The sequence below is a fragment of the Caretta caretta genome, chromosome 13 (genome assembly GCF_965140235.1).
Source record: "Caretta caretta isolate rCarCar2 chromosome 13, rCarCar1.hap1, whole genome shotgun sequence".
Classification (NCBI taxonomy): Eukaryota; Metazoa; Chordata; order Testudines; family Cheloniidae; genus Caretta; species Caretta caretta.
The window spans coordinates 28,581,952-28,602,747 of NC_134218.1; the positions used below are offsets into that span (position 1 = coordinate 28,581,952).

Here is a 20,796-nt window from a genome sequence, read left to right on the forward strand (position 1 = left end):
CAGCCCGCCCGCTCTGGGCCAGCCAGTCCCTGCTAGGGGTACTGCTCAGTCTGCCTGCTCCAGTCCAGCCACTGGCTGACTTGAATGGGAGTTTGTTTGAAGAAGCACCTAGTAAGATGAGAGTGGGGCTTGAGTGCGCAGTCAGCACTGCTCCGGATCAGGTCTGAGATGCTCCTGGATGACTGAGCTGGACAACAGTAGCTGGTTTTCTGTTGTCGTTTGAGCATTCGTGTGCAGGCCCAGGAGTGGGTGCGACTGTGCCAGTCGGCCAGGTCTGAGAGTTTGGGCAGCATACGTGCCAATGGGCAGAACCTGAGCTCCTTCTGCTCGGCCACAAGGTCTTGGTTTCTTCCTTCTGGTGTCATCTAACAGTCAGGGTCAGGCCTCCAATAGATCTCAGTTAGTGAAAACATGATTGTCTCTCTGGTTTCCCCACCTGTGTGCGGTGCCTGCACAACCCACTCCCACGGGGAAGCCGGGGATGGCAGACACAGGGGAGGGTGTAGCCGGCGGTCTGCGCTGAGTACATCCGTTTTTGTTTTTAGGAAAGACTTGAAGAAATCTGAAGTCTTCATTGGCCTGAGATCTGGCAGGAGATGTGGGCGCAGAGCTCAGAAGACCGTCTGCTTGTCTCCAACGGATCCCTATTCCGGGATGCTTACTACAGGTATTGGCAGGGCCAGGTGGATGAGGGAGAAGCCATTACCATTGTGCCGCCTGTCTCTTGGGACCTTGCTGCCTTTGGAGGGTGGCGGTGTGGGTTACAATGAGACGTGGGAGGGTGTGAACACCAGCTCTGAGTCCGCTTTCCCTCACGGATGTGATTTATAATGCCCGAGTTCAAGGGAGCCTCGTGTGTCTTTCTGTGATTTGGCCTAGGTTGGTGGATGGGGAAATATCTGAACCAACGTTCTGCAGGAAGTCAGATCAGGTTATTGTTCTGTACGCAGTCCCACTGCCAGGAAGGACACCAGTGCTAATGTTCTGGGGACCATCCTATCTGTACTTAGTTGGAGCGTCTCAGTTTCCTTTGGAGTAAGGATCAGAGATTGGGTCCGGTTTAGATCCAAATGTTCAGGAGTTTATCCATGTGATTCTAAGCCCTGCCCGCCCCCGCAATCCAGACCACCCCACAGCCTCCCTGCTCCCCTCCCGTCCCCATCGATCCAGCAGTCCGTGGCAATAGTTCAGATCAGCACCTGCACCTCTGAACGCCTAGCTGAATCCCAGCTGGTACTTTGGCATTAACATCAGTGGGACCAGGATCGGCTCATCCTAGTCGCATAAATCACAAGAAATCCAGAGGGCTCCCATCCCGCTAGCAGTGAAATTCAGACATTGCTGACATTGCCTGCAGTCTCAAGGAAGGGTGTATTATTTAGGCAGAAAGAGAGTAAAATATCGTCTGCATTCCAGAGCCAATCAATGCCAAATAAATCTGTCCCGTAAATGCTAAAAGGCAGCAATAAAGATTCACCACTTTCTTCATCTGTTGTGCCTACTGCCAGAGGACCTAGTCTGTATAAAGAGCTGGGGCAGACAGCCAGGGTGTGGGTGAACTGAGCCATCCCTGTGTGAACCTGGCTAACAATGGCATCTCCCTGTCCATTTTCCATCTAGGGGTTTGTGTCGAAGCTGACAGCCAGTGGGCAGCTCAGATTAACAGGCTACAGCAGCTCATTGACAAACTGGAATGCAAGGTGCGTGGGTAGAGGGGAGACTTGTTCCGCGTATGGTAATACAGCTCAACCCCACCCCGCAGCCCCCCTGCGAGTGTGGGCATGGACCTCTGCATCTCAGCCAGTGCAGCATCACCTCTGACTCACCTCAGTCCTGACCTGCAGCACTCCTGCTGTTCTGGTTCTGGGCCCCCTCTCAGCTCTGCTAATGGACCCACTCCTGACCTGAGCACCCCTTGTTCTTTCAGGTCTGGGACAGCTCAGTCCTGACCCACCAGTCCCCCTCCTACTCCCCACTGGACCTTCCCTGCAGAGCTCTGCTGAGGTGCCACCACCCTTGGTCTTCAAGTCCCCAGCCTCTCCGGAGCAGATCACTGCTCTGTCAAGTCCCAAGTTGGTTTGGCCAGTGGGTTAATGTCTAGTGGGGACTCTCTTGAAGCCCCCATGGAGGGGCACCCCTGCTCCGGAGGAGTCACCTGGCTGGTTGTCCAACTGCCCCGCTGCAGTGTGGATCCCTCCACCCTCTCCAGACGCTGCTGCTCGCCTGCCTGCCTGCCTGCCTCCTCCGTCAGCCCAGCCGGCTCTCGGCAGGTCAGGTGAGACTCAGGCAAACCCTGCTCATGGCGCCCTCTTTGGCCTGCTGCCCTGGGCCACCCACCCAGAACTAAGGCCGGCCCTGACCCCACCCTTGTTTTCCCCTGTAATTAGATTCTCATATTAGCAATGATTTTGCTTTTCTACAAATGCAGAGCCCAAGGCTGGAGCCTCTAAAAGAAGAAGTTGCTTGCAAAGGGAGAAATGCTGTAAGTTCTAGGCCTGCTGCTTTCCATTGATTGCTAGCACCGAGACACAAAGAGATTCTCTCTCTCTGTCTCACACACACATCCACTCACGTGCAGGTGCAGACGGGTACAGGCCTCCCATCCCTGCATTGACGCACGGATGTGCACGCCTGCCTGAGCGCAGACAGACGCGCACATTCCCGGTTGAACTCACCAGAGAGAGTCCCCGGCTTCGCTCTGAAGCTGGAGTCATTGTTCCATGGTCTCGCACCCCAGATCGATAGGCAAGGGAACCAGAATGGTGGGCAGACTAGGGCATAAGTTCCATCTGCTAATGGTTCCTCTGAGGAGAGCGTGTTTCAATCCACGGGGCTGCATGTGAAGAAAGGGCCACACCTGAATGAGTCCAAAGGAAGCCCGTGGGCTCAAAGGGAATGTTCTGCATGTGAGTCCCATGAGACACTGGGCCAAATCCATGCAGGAGCAAGCCAGTTTAAACCCGGATGGAAGGGACCCTGTGGTGGAAAGTCCCTATGACCCCCCAGGTATAGCAGCTATGTCCTCTCTTGCCCCAGGGAGAGGGCACAGGGGGCCAGTGGAGCTGACTGGAGGGGATGTGACCAGGTGGCTGCAGCGTGCACTAATTCACCACGCCCCTAGCCTTGCGGAGACCGGGAGAGGCAGTAGTCGCCCCGCTCCCTGCGGATCAGGCAGGGTATGCGTTACAGCTCCTCGCTCCCAGGGTGGCCTGTTGCAGTTCTGCACTTGCAACCTTGGCAGCAGTTCATCACTGCTCAGTTAACAGAGGAGACGGCGCCTCTCAGCACCCGCCACGTGTTCATTACACGACTCGAGAGGCCCTGGCCTAATGAGCCACCATGCAGTGTGATGGGCAGGGGAAAGCAGAGGGGACAGCGAGTCTGTAGTACAAAGGGCAGCCCCAGCGAGCTCCTGGAGCAAGAGTACTGACCCTCCCAATGTGTCGGCACCTTTGCCTCTAGCAAGGGCCTGCAGGTCTGGCCTGGAGTCCTAACTGTGCCCTCTCTCCCTGCAGCACATCCTGGTGGCTCAGAGGCAGCTGTCGGTGACAGAGAGCGGCTTAGAGGGATTCCACCAGGCACTCCAATCCTACACAGAGCTCACAGCCGGACAGAGCCGCTGCTTACAGTAAGTCTCCTGGGCAGCTGAGGAGTCAGACATTTGGCTGGAGGAAATATGGGTGTCGGTAATGTCGCTGATCATGGTGCTTCACACCTTACATCCCAACTGTACAAGCGTTCAGGAATCCCACAACACATGAAGGAAGTGCTCTAAATAATGACGGTTAGCACCTGTACAGCACTGCAGAGACACCAGGCAGACGTTAACTCATCCATCCTTGCAACACAGCTGAGAAGTAGGGAAATGCTACAACACTAGATCCCTGTGTCATATAGGGAAGTATTACTGTTATTACTGTGAATTATTATTATTCCTCTTACAGACTGGAAATGGAGAAACTTGACCAAAATCTTACCCCACAAGTCAGTGGCAGAGCTGAAAAAGACCCAGGAGTCTTGATACCCAGTCCCCTCCTCCCAATATCGTAATTCTCTTTTTCCCTTGAAAGAAGAAATTGGGTAAATTCTTCCCTTTTGCCAAGCAACAAAGGAGGTGCCCCCCACAGCTGCTCCCGTTGGGGAATTGGGGCCAGATTTTCAAACGGGTTTAGGTACCTAAAGATGCTGATCAGCACCGGTGGGATTAACAAAACATCTAAGGAAGGGAGGCATTGCATTCCCATTCAAGTCAATGGAAGTTAGGCACCTAAATACCTTTGCAGACCTGGGCCTAGGCATCGAAACTGCTTAAGCACCTTTGAAAATCCCGTTTAAGCACCTCAATAACTTTGAAAATCTGGCCCTTAGTGCTAGAGCTGAAAGAAGTGTCTTTTATGGAGCGTGGTATATGGGTGATGAATTCATTGACCAGACCACAGAGGTATGAATGGGGAGCTATGGGCATGATGGGTAGCATGGCCTGGTGGTCACAGCAGGGAGCTGAGAATCGGGAGACCTGGATCTGATTCTTCGCTGTCACTGGCTTGCTGCATAGGCAAGTTAGTTAACCTGGTTGCCTCTCAGTGTCCTTTTCTGTAAAATAGTCACAATAATCACTCGAGAGCCTCAGCTGGCAGAAGCTGTGGAAGGATGGAGTGTTTTTATACCGGCATAACATTTTGGCCGAGGGTTTGTCTACATGGCAGTCAGAGCGGGGGCTCCGTAACAGGGGGGCCAGGGAGCCATGGCCCTCCCACTTTAAAAGTGGGGGCAGAGAGGAGCGGATGGGGGAGTGGGGCCTCGGGGGAAGAGATGGCATGGGGGCGGGGCGTCAGTTCAGGCGCCTGTGCGCCCCCACACTTTCAGGGTGCTTCCGCCGCTCCTGAGTCAGAGGTGTGACTGCCGCTCGGGTTCGCCTACCGGTGCTAGCTTTAATCTACCTCGCTTGACTCAGAACAAGTGGCAGCCAGATCCTAGCGTGGGCTAGCAATATGAGTGCGTCCCCCGGGCTCTGTGCACGCTCGTGCAGCCTGTGCCGGGGTCCACGTCACTGTCTTCACTGCTATTTTTAGCTGGGCTGGCTAGATTAAAGCTGGCACAGGAATGCCCACGCAAAGTGCAGCCACACCTCCGATTGCATTGTGTCACCCCGTCTCCCTCTAGCGGGTGCTCCCAGCACCTATAACAGCCGGCTACTCACTCCTCGCTAAGGAGGCCTGTGGCTTTGGTGCTGAAAGTCCTGGCTCGGATCGTGGCTGCGGGGTGTGCTGTAAGTGACCGTGGCATGTTACAATGGCATAGCATGAGATGAGAGATAAAGGGAGGAAGGGTCAGGTGGGGTACATCAATCACATTTCAGTACTGTGTCCACCATTCCCCTTTGGTTTTAAAGGGTCAGTAGTGCTGGTGAAACGTGTCTGGTTGAGAGCCCCTGAGGCTGAAGGCCTCTCTCTGTCTAAGCCAAAGGCACGTCCCTCACCCCAGCAGTCCAAAAGAGCTGAATTCAAAAAAACAAGGCAGCAATGACCCAGAGCTGGGGGAGCTGTCTGATTCTGCCCCAGGCTCCCTGGGCTGTCTGTGGCAAGTCCCCAAATGCGGTTTAGCTGAAAGATGTCAGTTTTCCTGCAGGAAGTGTCGAACGGGTTGGGAATAGAAAATTCTCATTTTGTGTCCATTTAAAATGTCACTTCGGATTTTCTATTTAAATAAAACATATGGGATTTGCTGTGGAGGAACGTTGTAATTTCTCCTCATAATTGTCATTTCCACATGAAAAAGATTGGTTTCAATGAAACCGTGTTTTTCTGCAGGAAGGCTGGCCGCATGAAAAATGGTGAGCCGCTCTAGTTAGATTAGCCTAGAAGGAAAGTTTCTCTGATGCCTTTCACAAAGTGCCTTCCGAGGGCCCAGTGAGTCAGTAACTCTGCGAACACAACAGCTGTGATGCACTCCAGCACAGCTCCGAGTTAATTGCATTGTCTTGGATTCTGCTGTTTGGTTTGTTCTTTTGATTGCAGTAATTGTTACCTTTGCTCCGCAGGGTGTGCGTTAGGGCAATTGGGTCTATGTTCCTTTCCTGGTCAAAAGAATTACATTAGAGTTGACTGGGAAATTCTCCTTCAGGCATTTCACAATCTGTATCTGCTGTCTCTCTTCCCCCCTCCCCCCATGGTGTGAAAATGTCAGGCACTTACCACTCTGGAAGCTGGTGTAGGTTAGAGGTATGAGTGTGGGGTGGGCAAACAGTAGGGCCTGGGGGTCTCATCTTGGCTCTGCTACTCTCTTACCGTGTGACCTTGAACACCTCCCTCCAGCTTTCTGCCTCACTTTCTTCCTCTGTAAAATGGGACCAATCACTGTGAGCATGAATGAGTTAATGTGTCCATACAGTGCTTTGACCATGTAAAGAGCTATATATATGCTAAGTGTTGCTAACCCTTCCGTTCCAGTTCCCTGCACCAATGTGTTCAGCTCTTGACTGAAAACATTTTTGAAAAAAAAGTTTGTAAAGAATTGAAACGGCCCTTTTTGACATTTTCCAAACGAAAAACTCCCGGTTTCCCATTCCAAACAACTTTTTCTTTCAAATTTTAAGCTAATTACAGTAAAAAAAACATTTTTAAAACAAAAAGGGCAAAAGTGAAACAAAACATTTTGAAACCGTTGGAACATTTGCGTGAACCCAAACTGGCTTTTTCCCCCCACCCCGGTTTTCAAGAAGCTGACGTACTGAGAGCATTCATTATTGCCCCTGCAGCGTGTCTTCCCGCAAGCTGACGAGCGAGGCCTGCTTCATTCTCTATGAGTTCTGGCAGGACGTGACTTCATGGAGAAGGTTTGAGGCTAATTGCAATTCATTGCTGAAGGTGTCCAGACTGAGGAAGGCTGCATCCAAGTGCAATTCTTGTGAAAGAAACAAGATGGGATTTCTATTCAGGATGCTCACCCTTTTCCACTTCTTCCTGCACCTACCAGTGGTTACCGCCTCCCTGATTTGACCTGTCTAGTTATTTACACCTATCTGCACAGGGCAGCAGGATCAAATGACCACAAGGGGGCACTGACATTTTGAATGATGTGCTAACCACTATCATGTGTGGATGGGTGCATTATCAGCACATTTGAGACAGAAGGTGTTCTGCTCTGGGGAGTGCAAGGACTGCCCCCTGCCCCGGTCCTCTCGTGGGTGCGCACAAGGGTGGCAAGTGTCTGCGTACACTCTTCCTCTCTTGCACACCCACACAAAAGCTCTGCCCCACCCCTGTATAGCAATGTGCAGGCTGGCTCTGACACAATCATACTGGCTTTGACATTGTCCTAACTCTCCGTATTTCTTTGCAGTCACTTGCAGTCCAGCTACAGCAAGACGTTCCAGTGGGCCATCATTGACGTGCTGAAGTCTCCAGAGCTTGTGACCACCATGCTCTTCCCAGGTGGGGTACTCTTATGCCCAAACATATTGAGATGAGCTGCTAACGGGAATTGCAAACTATGGATTCCATCCTGCCGCCTTTACTCAGGAATAACGCCCAGTGACGTCATTATATACTGTATACACCCATATAGTACTGTAGGAATCCATTCACCCACCACTGCAATGCAGCCAGCTCTGCGGCGGAACACGGTAACTGTTTAACAGCACAGAGCAACACTATCCAACAGTTAAGAACAGGAAGTGAGGATGTAAACTTAGCTGCAGAAGGAATTTAGGGAGACAGAATGTAACTGTTCAAATATTAATTTGGCCAGAATATTGAGGCTGAAACCCCAGCTCTTGCAAAATTTATTCTGTAAACAGTTAGGAAGCAGGCAAGAGAGAGAGAGAAAGACAAGCAGGATTAATGAATTAGTTAAGGCTTGTAAAGAGCTATGAATGTATAAAGAGCTACCACAGTGATGCAAATGATTTATTAATAGCTGTTACTATTACAAGAGGCGATAAGCATGCTATACGCTGTGATGCTGTTTGCCTTCATCTCTGGTGTATTTTTGGTCAGTTTTCTGATGGCCCTATCAGCCTTTCCTGGGTCACAGATCTCTACTCAGGTGCGAGACCCTTCTGCCAGCAACCTGGCTCTTGCCTTAAATTGCTGCATTGAACTCCCAGCCCTGCCCCTGCCCTATATTCCAAGATGTGGCCCGAATGGGTAGCTCAGGCCTCATTCCCATTTGTGGACAGAAATTGTGGTCCCATTTTCCTGCCCCAGTTCTGTGTCAGGAGCACAAGGCAGGTCGGCAGAGGGGCAAGTGCTCAGATTTGTGCCTAAATTTCATTGTAAGGCACCTTAATGCAGATTTAGCAGGGAGCCCAGGCCTCAGGCCTTCTGGAAATATGGTCTTCCTGATTGCAAGGGCACTGAGGGAGAACCTCAGACCAGGGTCGGGTTTACCATTAAACACAGGGTGCCCTGGCACAGAGCCCTCCAACAACAGGGGGCCCCAGGGCCGGACACTTGGGCAGCTCAGCACCGACGCGCCCCCCGCGGGGGTGCTGCTCCATGGGGCCGGACTGCAGGGGACAGGAGAGCAGGCGGGAGTTGTGGGTGGCGGGAGCACCGCGAGCTCAGGCCAGAGAACTCAGGAGGAGCACAGGGCAGCCGCGTAGCCAGCCAGAGAGAAGCGGCGCATTGAAGGGGAAACCGCTGCTTCTCTCTGGCTGCCGGCTGCGCGGCTGCCCCTGCTCCTCCTGAGTCCTCCAGCCTGTGCTCACAGAGCTGGAGTCAGAAAGGGGGTGGGCTTTAGGGGTTGCAGCCCAGGGCCCCCTTAGCCCGGGGCCCTAGGCTGCAGGCCCTAAAGCCCCTGCATTTCAGCCCTGCCTGGTGGGGGGGCAGTGGGTCCAAGAATCGCGGCCAGTGGGAGCTGCAGGGGGCCCGCGGAGCCACCTGCACTGCCCGCACCAAACCAGAGCTGTGCCAGGTAAGCAATTCTCACCCCAATCCCCTGCCTGCCCTAGCCCTGAGCCCCTCTTGCACCCTAACTCCCACCCAGACCCCCTCACCCCCAGCCCTGAACCCCCTCCCACACCCTCTCACCTAGACCCCACCCCCAGCCTGCTTCTGCACCCTTACTGTCACCCAGACCCTGCACCCCAACCCCCAGCCTGCTTCCACACTGTAGCTCCCTCCCAGACTCTGCACTCCAACCCTGAGCCCCCTCCTGCACCCTAACTCCCACCCAGACCCCGCACCCCAACTTTGAGTCCCAAGAGGAGAATACAGAAAAAAAGAATGAAAAAGGGTGGGGGGGGGGATAAAAGAGAATGCTCCCCCTGGAGGGGGGCGGGCAAAGGGGGGCAAAAATGAAGCTGAGCACAGGGCCCCACTAACTCTAAATCTGCCACTGCCTCAGCCAGCCTTAAGCAGGGGTAGATAAAACAAAAACCAGCCCAGGTCCACCATCGCCCCAGAGCGCCACCGGGATCTGAGCTCAGCGTGTGGCTAATCTGGATTATATTCTCTACCCCATTGTCATGTTCCTCCTCCTTGCTCCAGTCCTGCTGGTGCAGCCCCTGCCTCCCAGCTGTGTCCCTTGCGACTGCATTGCACAGTGCGTCCTGCTGACCTATGGGGAAGGCACAGCTGAGCAGTGATTAGGAGCTGTCCTAGCAAGAGTCAGCAGCAAAACAGGAAGCTAACGTCCAGCAGGGCCATTGCCAGAACTGACCCAGGGGAGAGGAGGGCAGCAGGTGCCCTCTGCCTGGCTCTGCTGGGGGCACCCAGTGCCACTTTGGAGGGAGAGGTTGCCTTTTGCACATCTCCTGTTCTTGGCAGGGAGGGGCTGTCACTGAGCTAAAAGGGGCCCTGCCTGTGTATCGAGCTGACACAGCCAGGCAAAATGAACTGAAGAGCCCCCTGTGCTGGGCAGGGCTCAGAGCTGGGGCTGGACTCCGGCTCAAGGTGTTAAGTACATTTAGTCCCAGTATTTCTGCCTTGTTTAGTGGGGCAGGGGAACAACCGAGGGGGTTGGAAATGCTGCTAGGCTTGATGCTCACATCCTTGCACAGGCAAAACTCGCCGTGACTTCTGTGCCGTTTAGCCAGTGTGAAACCTCAGGGCGGACCGTGGCCTTGGTGCTGTGCCAGGGCAGGGAGGGGTATGAGAATCCCATGGCTGCGAGCCTGGGGGCAGTTCGTCCTGGGGTGAGTGAGCAGAGGGGCTCCCACCTGCCCCACAGCCGACTTACCCCGCACTGAGCGCCTGAGGCTCTCAAAGCACTTAGTGAATCAATCCCTGCAACCCCTGGATAGTAGACCCGTTCTCTAGCAGGGGGACTGAGGCCCAGACAGAGTCAGCCGCCTGCCCAGGGCCACGGGGAAGTCTCTGGGGTAGAACCCAGCTCTCCCTGTCTTTTCCCTGTGCACTCAACAATATAGATGAGGGCCCCCTTTAGCTCTTCGTGGCTCATGCTCTTTCCCCGTTTGCTTTCCCAGCCTCCTGGTGGATTGTGAACAATAACTGATCCTCTGCGGCCCGCTCCGAACAGCAGCCGGCGCGCGGACGGACGAGGAATCCTCACTCCCAGACCCCTGCCTCTCCCTCCCCAGTGCGTCTGCAGCCTCCCCTCTCGCGTGGCTTGTACAGTGCGGTCTTCTCCCTCCTCCTGCAGGCATTTCCCGGCTGCACCAGGCTGTCCTTCCTGGGAGTCGTTTATCCCTCTCCCCGCGCAGTGTGACGTTCCACAATGATGTCACATTGCTGCCAGCCAATCAGCCTTTCCAGCTATGACGCTCCGCCCCTGAATGTACCATCTTCGAAGAATGATGGGGAGGGGAGCACACCCGTGCCCACGCCTGCGGATAAAGAAGTGGCTACCAAGATACTTGATGTCGGGCTGGCCTGAAGTCCAGTGTCGTGTGATGACGTGCGGGGGGCAGAACTCACCTTGGCCTGGCCCGGGGGGCTGGGAGCGCTGCAGAGACGGCAGTGCTGAGCCTGATCCGGACTGGGGGGAACAGGGAATGGAGGACAAGGGACGTTTATTGTTCTCTGGCACTCACCTGGTGTTGAATTCATGGCAAGGCACTGAGGGACTCTGTACTGAGCTGTGTCCAGCCACTGCACTACGGGCCCTTTGGGGGATGGCAGTGTGGGGAAATGGGGGGATCTTCTGTGCTCTGAGCGGGATCAGTGGAGCCAGGCCATCCACAGGTCCTCTGGGGATCAGTGCGGGACGGCTGGATCCAAATCTCTGCCAAGGTCCCACAACACCTCTAGACAAGCCGTGTGCTCCACTCTCCCTGCCTAGGCACAGCAATACAGTAGTCAGGGAGAGCAGAGGGCGGGCAGAGTGTGCACCCATGCCTGCCAGCCACACCCAGGAGCTCTAATTTCAGCCCTCCCGGCCCCAGCCGGGCCTCTTTAAGGCTGTGGTTGGTGGTGGACTCACCTTAGTCTTAGAGCTGTTGCACTAACCGGCGGCACTGGCCTAATTCTGTCGCGTGGAGTTGGATGGCCTCACTGCAGTTATAACTACACATGGGGCTGGGTGGAGGATGTCAGCCTCCCAGGCTGGCAATCTATCTCTTATCACCACTGCTAGCTAGGAAATATTTTCATGCACGTCCAATCTCATGGTCCTTTAAACGTCTGAAGATGAAACCCAGACACCTACGCTCACTCCACTGTGTGATGTCAGGTCAGAGCGATTTAAATAGACATTACCATGGCGAGAAGCCTACCAGCAGTAGAGTTATTTGATTAATCTTCTGGCAGGTCGTGTGGTGTGAATGGGAAATCTCCCTAGGTGCCAGCTCAGAACACTCTGCTCCCAGGAGGTAGAGGCATTTCACACCTCAGTGCAGTCATCCACATGTGCTGAACGTGGGTGCCAAATGCTACCAACCCAGCAGTCTCCTCTCACACCCACCAGAGGTAGCATTCTAGGCCCATAGTGCACAGGTGCACGTGACAGCACAAAGAGAATACGTAGCCCACAGGTGAGTGTGGGTTCCAGGTTCCTCCCCAGTCATAGAGTTTAAGGCCAGAAGGGGTCCCCAAGTCATCTAGTCTGCCTGCCTGTATACTACAGGCCAGCAACACTCTATGAATTGTTTCAGAGTGGTAGCCATGTTAATTGTGAATTGTGACAGCCTCCAATTACAGAGACTTGGCTTTAAGCTTCAGCTCCTGCAGGTCCGTGGTTCAGATTCTCAGCTGGTGGCCATCACACAAAGCAGTGGGGACTCCAGCCCTAGGTGTGGCATGTCCAGCTGGTCATACGCTTCATAGGCGGGAGGCCCGACTGTAAGAATAGCCCCAGCCTGGTGTTTCTGATTTAGTACAACCAAAAGAACAGCTGCTGTTGGGAGAAAGAAAAATGCCTGGTGTATCTAACCTGCCAGGGCCACTTCGCCTGCTGTCAGCGTGTGAGTGACCCAGCCTTTAGCAAAGCACTCACGACCCTGGGCAGGTGTGAACAGAAGGTCAGCTGCTATTCCAGTCAGGGCCGGCTCTAGGATTTTTGCCTCCCCAAGCAAAAAAATTTTTGGCCTCCCCCACTTTTTTTTGTGCCCCCCCCCCCGGCTCCGCCCCAACGCCGCCTCTTCCCCAAATCCCCAGCCCTGCCTCCTCCCCCGGGTGTACCGCATTCCCCCCCCCCATTGCTTCCTGCAGCTCCCCCCCCCACAACCCCCACCCTAGCTCACCTCCGCTCCGCCTGCTCCCCTGAACACGCCACTGCTCTGCTTCTCCCCCCTCCCTCTCAGACGAGGGAGAGGCAGTGCGTTCAGGGGAGCAGGCAGAGCGGAGGTGAGTGAGGGTGGGGAGGGGAACGCAGAAAATAACGGGTGGGGGGGTAGAGGAACCGCTTCCCACCCCAGCTCGCCTCCACTCCACCAACGCCGCCTCCCCCCGAACACGCCACCGCTCTGCTTCTCCTCCCTCCCTCCTAGGCTTGCAGCGCCAAACAGCTGTTTGGCGCGCGGCAAGCCTGGGAGGGAGGGGGGAGAAGCCGAGCGGCGGCACACTCAGGGGAGCAGGTGGAGGCGGAGCGGGGGCAGCGGGGGCCACGTTTCTAGGGGCGGCATGGCCGGCGCTGGAATGCCGCCCCTAGAAATGTGCCGCCCCAAGCACCTGCTTGTTTTGCTGGTGCCTAGAGCCGGCCCTGATTCCAATGCAGCATTAATTCCCTCTTGCAGCCCATGCAGACACCCCTGGGAGGGGGGTGCATAATATCCTATCAGGCTTGAGTCTGGCAGCCCTCTAGTGTTTTCACTGGGAGTTCTGCCTTGTTCTCATAAGGCCCAATCCAGCTCCCATTGCATTCAATGGCAAAACTATTCCTATGAAGGATGCAGGATCAGTCCCTTTGTTTCTTTCAGAAAGCACATGGCACAGGTGGCATTGGGTCATCTCCCCTATTTGTTGCTTTAATCATCTTAGCAATCTACCAGCAAAAGGTAAGACACTCCAGATCTGAGGTACATGACCAGCTTGTGGTTACAATTGCATTTGTTGTATCTGTATCATGGAGCTGTGCCAGCCACTCTTGCACCTCCCAGTCAGCAGCAAACACCCTCTGGGCAACAGTCCTACAAGTGACTCAGGGTAAGACCTAAACCAGCGGCCTTGTGGCCTGGCACTGCTGAGTCCCTCCATCTCGCTGGGCTAACAGGAGCCATCTGGTCACAGATAGAATTTCCTCATTCCCTATTTTATAGCAAGTGCCCCATAAAATACTCTGTTCTAGCCCAGAAGAAGCAGAGCACAGAAAGTCTGCTCCCTTTCTGAACAATGGAAGTTCCTGGGGTAAAATCCCAGTGATCCACGTCACAGGCTGGAATTCTGCGTGATGCGAACAGCCATTCTCCCCTTGCTCTCAATACATGTTTAAATTTTGTGTCCATTTCAAAGGGTCAACTTCTGCACCGAACGAAGGAATCCAACCTGGGGCAGCTTAATGGAATAGGAGGGTTCCAGGTTGAGTTTACATCCTGGTGTTTTTGGGACACTGGCTGAGCATCAAAATGTAGAGTCTGCCAGAAACAGAAAGAATCTAATGCTAATAAAATGATAATATCCACAGTATGTCATCAAAGAGTCCAATGCAAATGATCCTAGGTTCAGGTTTAAAAGGGCCCCAGCAGTGCTGGCAGCCCAGGGGTCCCGCAATGTGCTCGTGCATCATGAGAACTAATAACAAACTGATTAGAGAAACAAACGCCATTGGTGAGTGTCAACTCACTGAGAAAAGCAGGGAATAAAGATCCCAAAGGCATTGCCACAGAGACAGGCACTGTGCAGAAGTGTGAACTACCTGGGGTGGTGTTATAAACGGGGGCAGGACAGTCTTCGTGGGGTTGTGCCATGCAGAGCCCAGTTCTTAGTTCATATAATGTCACTGTCGCCAGAGGGGCCTGCTTGCAGGGAGTGTCGCCCCCAGAGAATCTGGCCCGTGAGGTTTAGCCTGGTAGCATCCAGAGGCTGTTTGTACCCGTGGGGCCCTGGGAGTGTTACCCAGGGTTTTGCTGAACCCAAAGCTCTTGGTAACGTTACTTCCTGTAAGGGGGTGGCAGGAAATAAATGGAGACATGGCCAACTGGCTGATAGAGAGTTGATGCAAGCAGGCAAACAAAAATGCTTTCACTCAAAGCTTCTACTTTATTTCATCTCCAGCACTTCCACATGCCTGCAACAGGTTAGCAGAGCACCCCAAATTACCCCCAGATTCATATTTACCCAGGGTCTTGAGGAGGTCTCGCGTGGATTAGTCAGCCAGTGATCAGCCTTCCGTCTGCAGGGGAAACTCGAGAGGTGGTTCAAGTGTCCACCGAGCCCAGATTTCTTCCTCTTTTTATACCCAAATTGTTAGTATGAAACAGCCCATTCACCAAAACCTGCTCAGCAGACGCTAAGTGTGGCGTTTTCCTGCCTTGCTTGCCCATCAGTTAACTGGCTGCATTTCACAGCGCAAAAGTTAACTATCCCCAGACTTTCCATCTTGCAAACCACATGCTTTGGCAAAAAGCTCAGGTCAGGAGGGCACAGGGTCACGTTTACTCCTCATGGTCACTCCCTTCCCCCTCCCCTCCTGGTTCGTTAGCACTAAGGCTGCTACAAAGGCCTTACGGCTGTTTCCAGGTGTAAGCATAACAATTTGGATTCCAGCCGTGGGCAGTGGTTCAGGCATGTTACTGGCTTAACAAAGTTTCCTCCATACAGGAAGAAACGCTCCCCCACTGCAGCGATCCTGCCACCCTCCCTGCTCTTTCCCACCCCCTCTTGCATGTCTCCCTCCTCCCAAAGTGGGTACAGAGATGCCTGCTGGCTGGTTCAGCACTGAGTTTCACACCCCTTCTGTCCTGCCCAGGCTCCTGCAGCCTTAGCATGGCCTGTTCCCAGCCCGCAGCCAGGGGAGGCCAGGCCAGGCTCCCAGGTGGGCTGAGAACAGAGGAACTCCCAGCTGTAGGTAGACCTGACACGGCAGGACTGGCTTTGGCCAGTAGTCCTGAGCTCTGCACAAACCGTCCCTTGTCTCTGCCACAGCATTCCTTAACGCCGTAAGCAAATCCTGAGCAGCTCAGGGCAGGCCCGTGGCCTAAGGTGTCACTTAGGTGAGGTTCCTTGCAAAGCAAATCCAGCTGTCCTGCAGCAGCCTCCTGTAAACCGGATGGGTGTGAACAATAGCCCCGAGTGTATGTCATGACAGCAGGAGCACGTCTCATTCCCTTGCACTCGTTCCCTTGCATTAAGACTGAATCTGACCTGCATGACCCCGCTAGCCCCCAGGGCTGCAGAGCCAGCTTGGCCTTTGCTCATTGAGTTTGGCAAACTCCAAGTGGCAAACTCCTTGGCGCGACAGCTCCCTAAGCACCATTGTAAGTGCTGTTATTTCTACACCTGCCCTCTGCTTAGCTACCAGCCCTAATCGTTCCAGATGGAGTGGGCGTGGGAAAGCTAGAGTAGCCCTGGGAAGCATGAATGAGGGGCAAATGAGTAACACACATCAGCTCCCATATTATTAAACATGGCAGAGGGGTACTAGGGCTGTTGGCAGGATTTTTGTGTCTGGCTAGTACCCGGTCCAGCCAAAGTCCCAGGTTGTTAGCATAGTCCTCCACCAACTGGAGCAGTTCTGAGCTAAATGCTGCCGGAGTCTCTTCCTCTCTTCAGGTTCTGCTTGTACTGATCCTGTGACCTCCTGAGCATGCTTGGTTCTCTGGGATGTCAAGGGGACCTGAGGGAGTGCAGCACAAGCAGGATTGAGTCCGAAAGGCAAAATTCTGCTCTCGGCTCCACAAGGCAGATCTTGGTTCTCATCCTCTGCCCTCTGGCTAGGCTTGGAGTTTGGAGCCTGTAAGGGAAGCAGAATAGCAGCTAGTCCTGGGGGAGCCAAGCCGACTATCAGAATGGAGTTTCTGGGAGATCAGTTTCTCAAGGGTAGGCAAACGATCAGAGCCGAGAGGCATGGGCCCCTCTGGGGAGCTGAGAGGACACGAGGCCCCCTGTGGCATGCCCCCATCAAATGATCCTGCCCTGAGTCTGCCAGCAGACTGGTGAGGGTACAACTCAACAGCATGTAAAATGTGAACCCCCATGCACATCCAGCACCTTCCACTGCATATGAAAGCACTGCAGCCCCCAGATGCCACCGGTGCCGCCCCCCCTCCTCCCAACTGACTGAAATGGGGTGATTCCCAGCTTACGCTTTGAACTAAATTGTATCATTGCTTTCAGGGGTGGTTTTTGGCCTTCAAAATTCCTTGCACTCTAAAATGAAAATGAAATGTCCTCCCAGGGACCTGCATGGCGTCTCTGAGCTAGGAGGTGGTGTCCGTGTCTTTGCTATGCTACAGTGTGAATCTGGGGCTTTAAAACATTAAAGCAAAAAGGAAGAGCATAGTTAGAAAAAGATAAGCAAAAGTCACCTGAGCCAGAAAAACAGCCGTATCAATTATTACACAGGGCTGCTTAGTTAATTACAATTCTCTTTCTGTATATACAAGATTATAACTGTATTAAATATTCAGACTTGCACTGTAGCTGTGTATGCCAAGTCTCTTGTCTGTGAATAAACAGTTCCACGCTGCTGCCTAGTGCTGGTGCATTTCCCGGGCGTGGGTCAATTTTTGGCTGCCTCTTATGAATCATTTTTATAAGTACCTTGTTAGAATAACAGCCGCAGAAGGAATGTGTTTTACCAAATGGAACCTTTTCAATGTACTCTGAAGTCCTGCTCATTGTTCCAGTATCTTTGCCAAAGGAATGTGTTCTTACTGAGCATAAATTTGAAGCTTTCTATTGTCTTTTTAGCCAAGGATTTGGCATGTGTGTATAGGACATTGTGTGGGTAATGAACACAGAAGTCTGGGGCAGGACATTGTTAGGGAACTGACTGATTATAGCGTTGGGCATTGGGAATAGGAGTTGGCATGCTCTAGGGGTATTAGGTACAGTGGAGATGGCGTTGGCTAGGAGACACACCTCCCTCCTTCCCCCCCCCCCCGCCAAAAAAAAAAAAAACAACCCATGACTAGAGCAGTAAAAGGTTGCTGGATTCTGCTTTCCGGCCAGCACTGCCTTCCAGTCCCTTCTCCCAACTTTACAACACTAATGTCTCAAAGAACTAGTTCCTGGGGAGTCGCGGTGCTGGGTGTACTGCTCTCCGGAGCGAGCGAGTTGACTTCGCTGACCCAGGCAGAGCAATGAATCCTTAGCTGGAGACAAGCCTGACGCCAAGAACGCCTTCCACCGGTGACAAGGAAATGTACCATCTGCTGTGATGTGACAGAAAAGGGGATGATGGCGCAGCCCTTGATTTCTGTAGCTGCTGCCAGCACTCGGAGTGTTAAACACTAAGTGCTGATGTCCTGTCTAGAGGGCATGGGTGCTTTCGGGCAGGCTGGTTGTTGCAGTGCTGGTTCCAGGTGTCCTGGCTCCAGGCATCCTGGCTCCCGCTGCAAAGGGCTGACTGCCACACTGGCCACCCAGTGCCGCTGGAGGCAAACCCAGCCATGCTGAGCCAGGCTGCTGGGGTTAGGCCTCCCTCCTTTACAGAAGGGCACTTGGGAACTGGAGGGGCCATGGTTTAAAAGCGCCTCTCTAAGCTGACAACCCTTAAGGTGCAGGGCCCTCCTTCCCGCTGAGCTGTGCTCCGAGCAGGGATTGAGCCCTGCAGGATTGCCTACCTCAAATGTTCCAAAATCATGAGTCGGGGGCACCAAAACTCATGAGATTGGCTTTCAAATCATGAGATCCTGTAAACTGAATACGTACTTTCTATTTGCCTTCTGCTTTGGGAGCCTTTAGGGTCACATTTGAAAGTTTTCTCCACAGCCACAAGGGCTAGAAACTTACTTTTTCTTTAAGAATGAAGGCTGAAATCATCACATTTCCACTTGACTCCAGGAGCTGGGGCTTTAAGGAAAACAATAATTATCACAAGACTCACGAGCGTTGGCAACACTGGCCCAGCAGCAGCCCCTAAGCCCTCAGCCTCCTGGCCCAAAGGCAAACTAAGACGGCAAATCATCAAACAAGGCTCTGTTTCCCTAGGGACGTGGGTTTAAATCCCATTGGCCTTAGGAATGGCCCTAGGTGACGCATTCGCTCCTCCCAGAGAACAGCCTGTGGGACCAGTATCCAATATTTCAGCCATGTCCTACGTCCAGTTCTCCAAGAGCTGCTCTAACTAGGCCAGTGTCTTCTAGTGCTCCCCCGCTGCTACCCATTCACACAGCCGTTCTGCAGCCAGGCTTGATAACACAAAGCAGGGCAGTCGAATGAAGAGCTCTTGAAAAATCCCCACTTGCAGCAAGCAGTGGATCAGTGGCATTGAATTCTCCTGGGTTGTCTCAGCAGCACAAAGCCCAAGGTCGATGCTGAAATCCAGGCCATGATTCTGAGAACATCCTCAGAACTTAGGGTGACCATATGTCCCATTTTGGCCTGGACAATCCCTTTTTGAAAGCCTGTCCCGGCCATCCCGGCTTTTTTTTGGGCATTTGTCCTGTTTGCTCTCGCCAACTAGATCAGCGCCGGCAGTTCTGATTCTAGCTTTGGGGGTGTTCAGCATTCCAGACAAACCCGCCGATAGACTGTAACCCTTGGCAGGGACAGACATCCAGTTGCTCAAGAGAATTATTCTCCCACTGACTCACAAGCAATCTCTTTTCCTGATGTCTTCAGCTACCATTTATTGATTGTTTTACAGCTTGTTAGCTCCTTTGTTTACAATGAATCCAGTTCCCAATTAGTTCTCAGAAGACAATAATGGCTATTGAATCACAGTTATCTGGCAGACAGAAAAATCAATGGCTCTGTTAAACCAGTTGCCTGCCTTGTTTGATCATGCTGTTAGAACGCTCTAACATCCGCAAATCATAGCGTTTTGGTATAGAAGCTGTGCAAATCCTAAAGCTTATTACTACCAAGCCAAGGCAACATTATGGACCTGGTGGGCAGGAGGATGTGTCTTTCCAGAGGGCCAGAACCTGACTGCTTGTGATAACTAAAGCTCGGATGGCACTTTGCATGAGACCTGTGATCTCAGCCTCGCAGTGCTGGTCACGAGTTAAATTTGGATAATTATATTCTGCTTCCTTAAAATCGCCGTATGGTTTCAGATAGACACTGTGGCCTTGTCTAATCGTACTGTGTGCTGCTGCATTCCACCCAGAGATAGCTGCAGGAGAAGACAGCATGTGTTTCTTTTTGCAGAGCGATTCAAAAGCCACATTTCCACGTGTGAAATCTCCACAGTAAACCCGTCTTGCTTTACAAAGTGCCAGTGACCTGGAGGCAGGGAGCAGCTGTAATTTCTGAATTTGCAACATTTCTGCTAATGGGAAAATCCGAGCGCTTCACTTTCAGCGCATTCCTTCAAACCCTACTGCCAGGAGTCAGCTGGGCACAGGGCCTGAGTCGCTGGTGCCTTACTGAAGAACCATGCCTTGTTCTCATTTGCACTATGGTCCCTCTCCACAGCTCTCGGTGCCGAGCTCTCCCAATTTAAGCCCAGCGCCTGAGCTGTGTACGTGAAAGTCAGGCCTGTGTGACACCACTGAAGGGAATGGGCCCGATCTGCAGCTGGGGTAAGTTGAGGCTGCTCCAGTTGACACCGATGGTGCTACAGCATGGGCCTTGCCTAGCTAAGCTCCTTAGAATCTTGCTGCCGCTGCTGTGGCCATGTCAGTGACAGCCAAAATGGAAGTGGCTAGTGGAAACAGGCCACTGCTGGCCGCGCTGTGTTGTCTAGGCCTGAGCAGGGTTAGCTAACGCAGCGGTTCCAACCAGCCAGCCGCTGATCTACACCAGTGCTCCTGCCAGGGTCAGCTGCAGGGGTGGGAAATGTTCCCCGCAGCGTGTAGCGCAGACTGAGCCCTGCAGAATGAAATCCCGCCCCGCTGAGATCCGTGGTACAGCTCCCGTTGGCACAACTTCTCTCTAGGCAGGCATGGCCGGCTGGCTCGGCCAGCAGCGCTCAGTCCCCTTAGAATGGGGCTGGAACGAGGCTCTCGGAGCGCACGGAGAGTGCGCTGGCTGGCTGGGTCTGTGTGTGACTCCCAGCTGCTGGCAGCGGGGCTGTCCTCTGGGTTTCCGAACCCCTGACACATTCTAATGACATGCCCTGCGTTTGGGCCCAATCCTGAGACGTGCTGAGCTTCTGTCGGCTTCAGTGGGAGAGCCTGCTGCCGCTGACGCCAACGGCCCCTTGATTTCAGTGGGAGCAGACTCCTGCTAGAACACCCACGGCAGCGTAATTCCCCTTTGCTGGTCGTGGCGTGTGTGTATCAGGATGGAGAAATCACTTACATACCTCCCAGCTTGTGGTGTGGTCACCCCCGCAACCAGCCATGGC

At 53.3% G+C, this 20,796-nt stretch overlaps 1 protein-coding gene across 3 annotated transcripts in view; it reads left to right on the top strand.

Moving 5' to 3' along the window:
* The window catches only part of NECAB3 (N-terminal EF-hand calcium binding protein 3), a 112,723-nt gene extending 95,696 nt beyond the window's left edge, over nt 1-17,027 (top strand). Inside the window, exons 7-13 of one of the 3 annotated variants that reach the window (XM_048820277.2) lie at nt 546-667; nt 1,621-1,700; nt 2,429-2,482; nt 3,516-3,628; nt 6,758-6,835; nt 7,342-7,433; nt 10,606-17,027. In XM_048820277.2, coding sequence (XP_048676234.2) covers nt 546-667; nt 1,621-1,700; nt 2,429-2,482; nt 3,516-3,628; nt 6,758-6,835; nt 7,342-7,433; nt 10,606-10,724 — 658 coding nt within the window. In that variant the 3' untranslated portion in view covers nt 10,725-17,027. Of the gene's footprint in view, nt 1-545; nt 668-1,620; nt 1,701-2,428; nt 2,483-3,515; nt 3,629-6,757; nt 6,836-7,341; nt 7,434-10,429 lie in introns of all 3 variants that reach the window. The other 2 variants (XM_048820279.2, XM_048820278.2) reach the window with 2 other exon arrangements.
* Nucleotides 17,028-20,796: the final 3,769 nt, after the last annotated feature.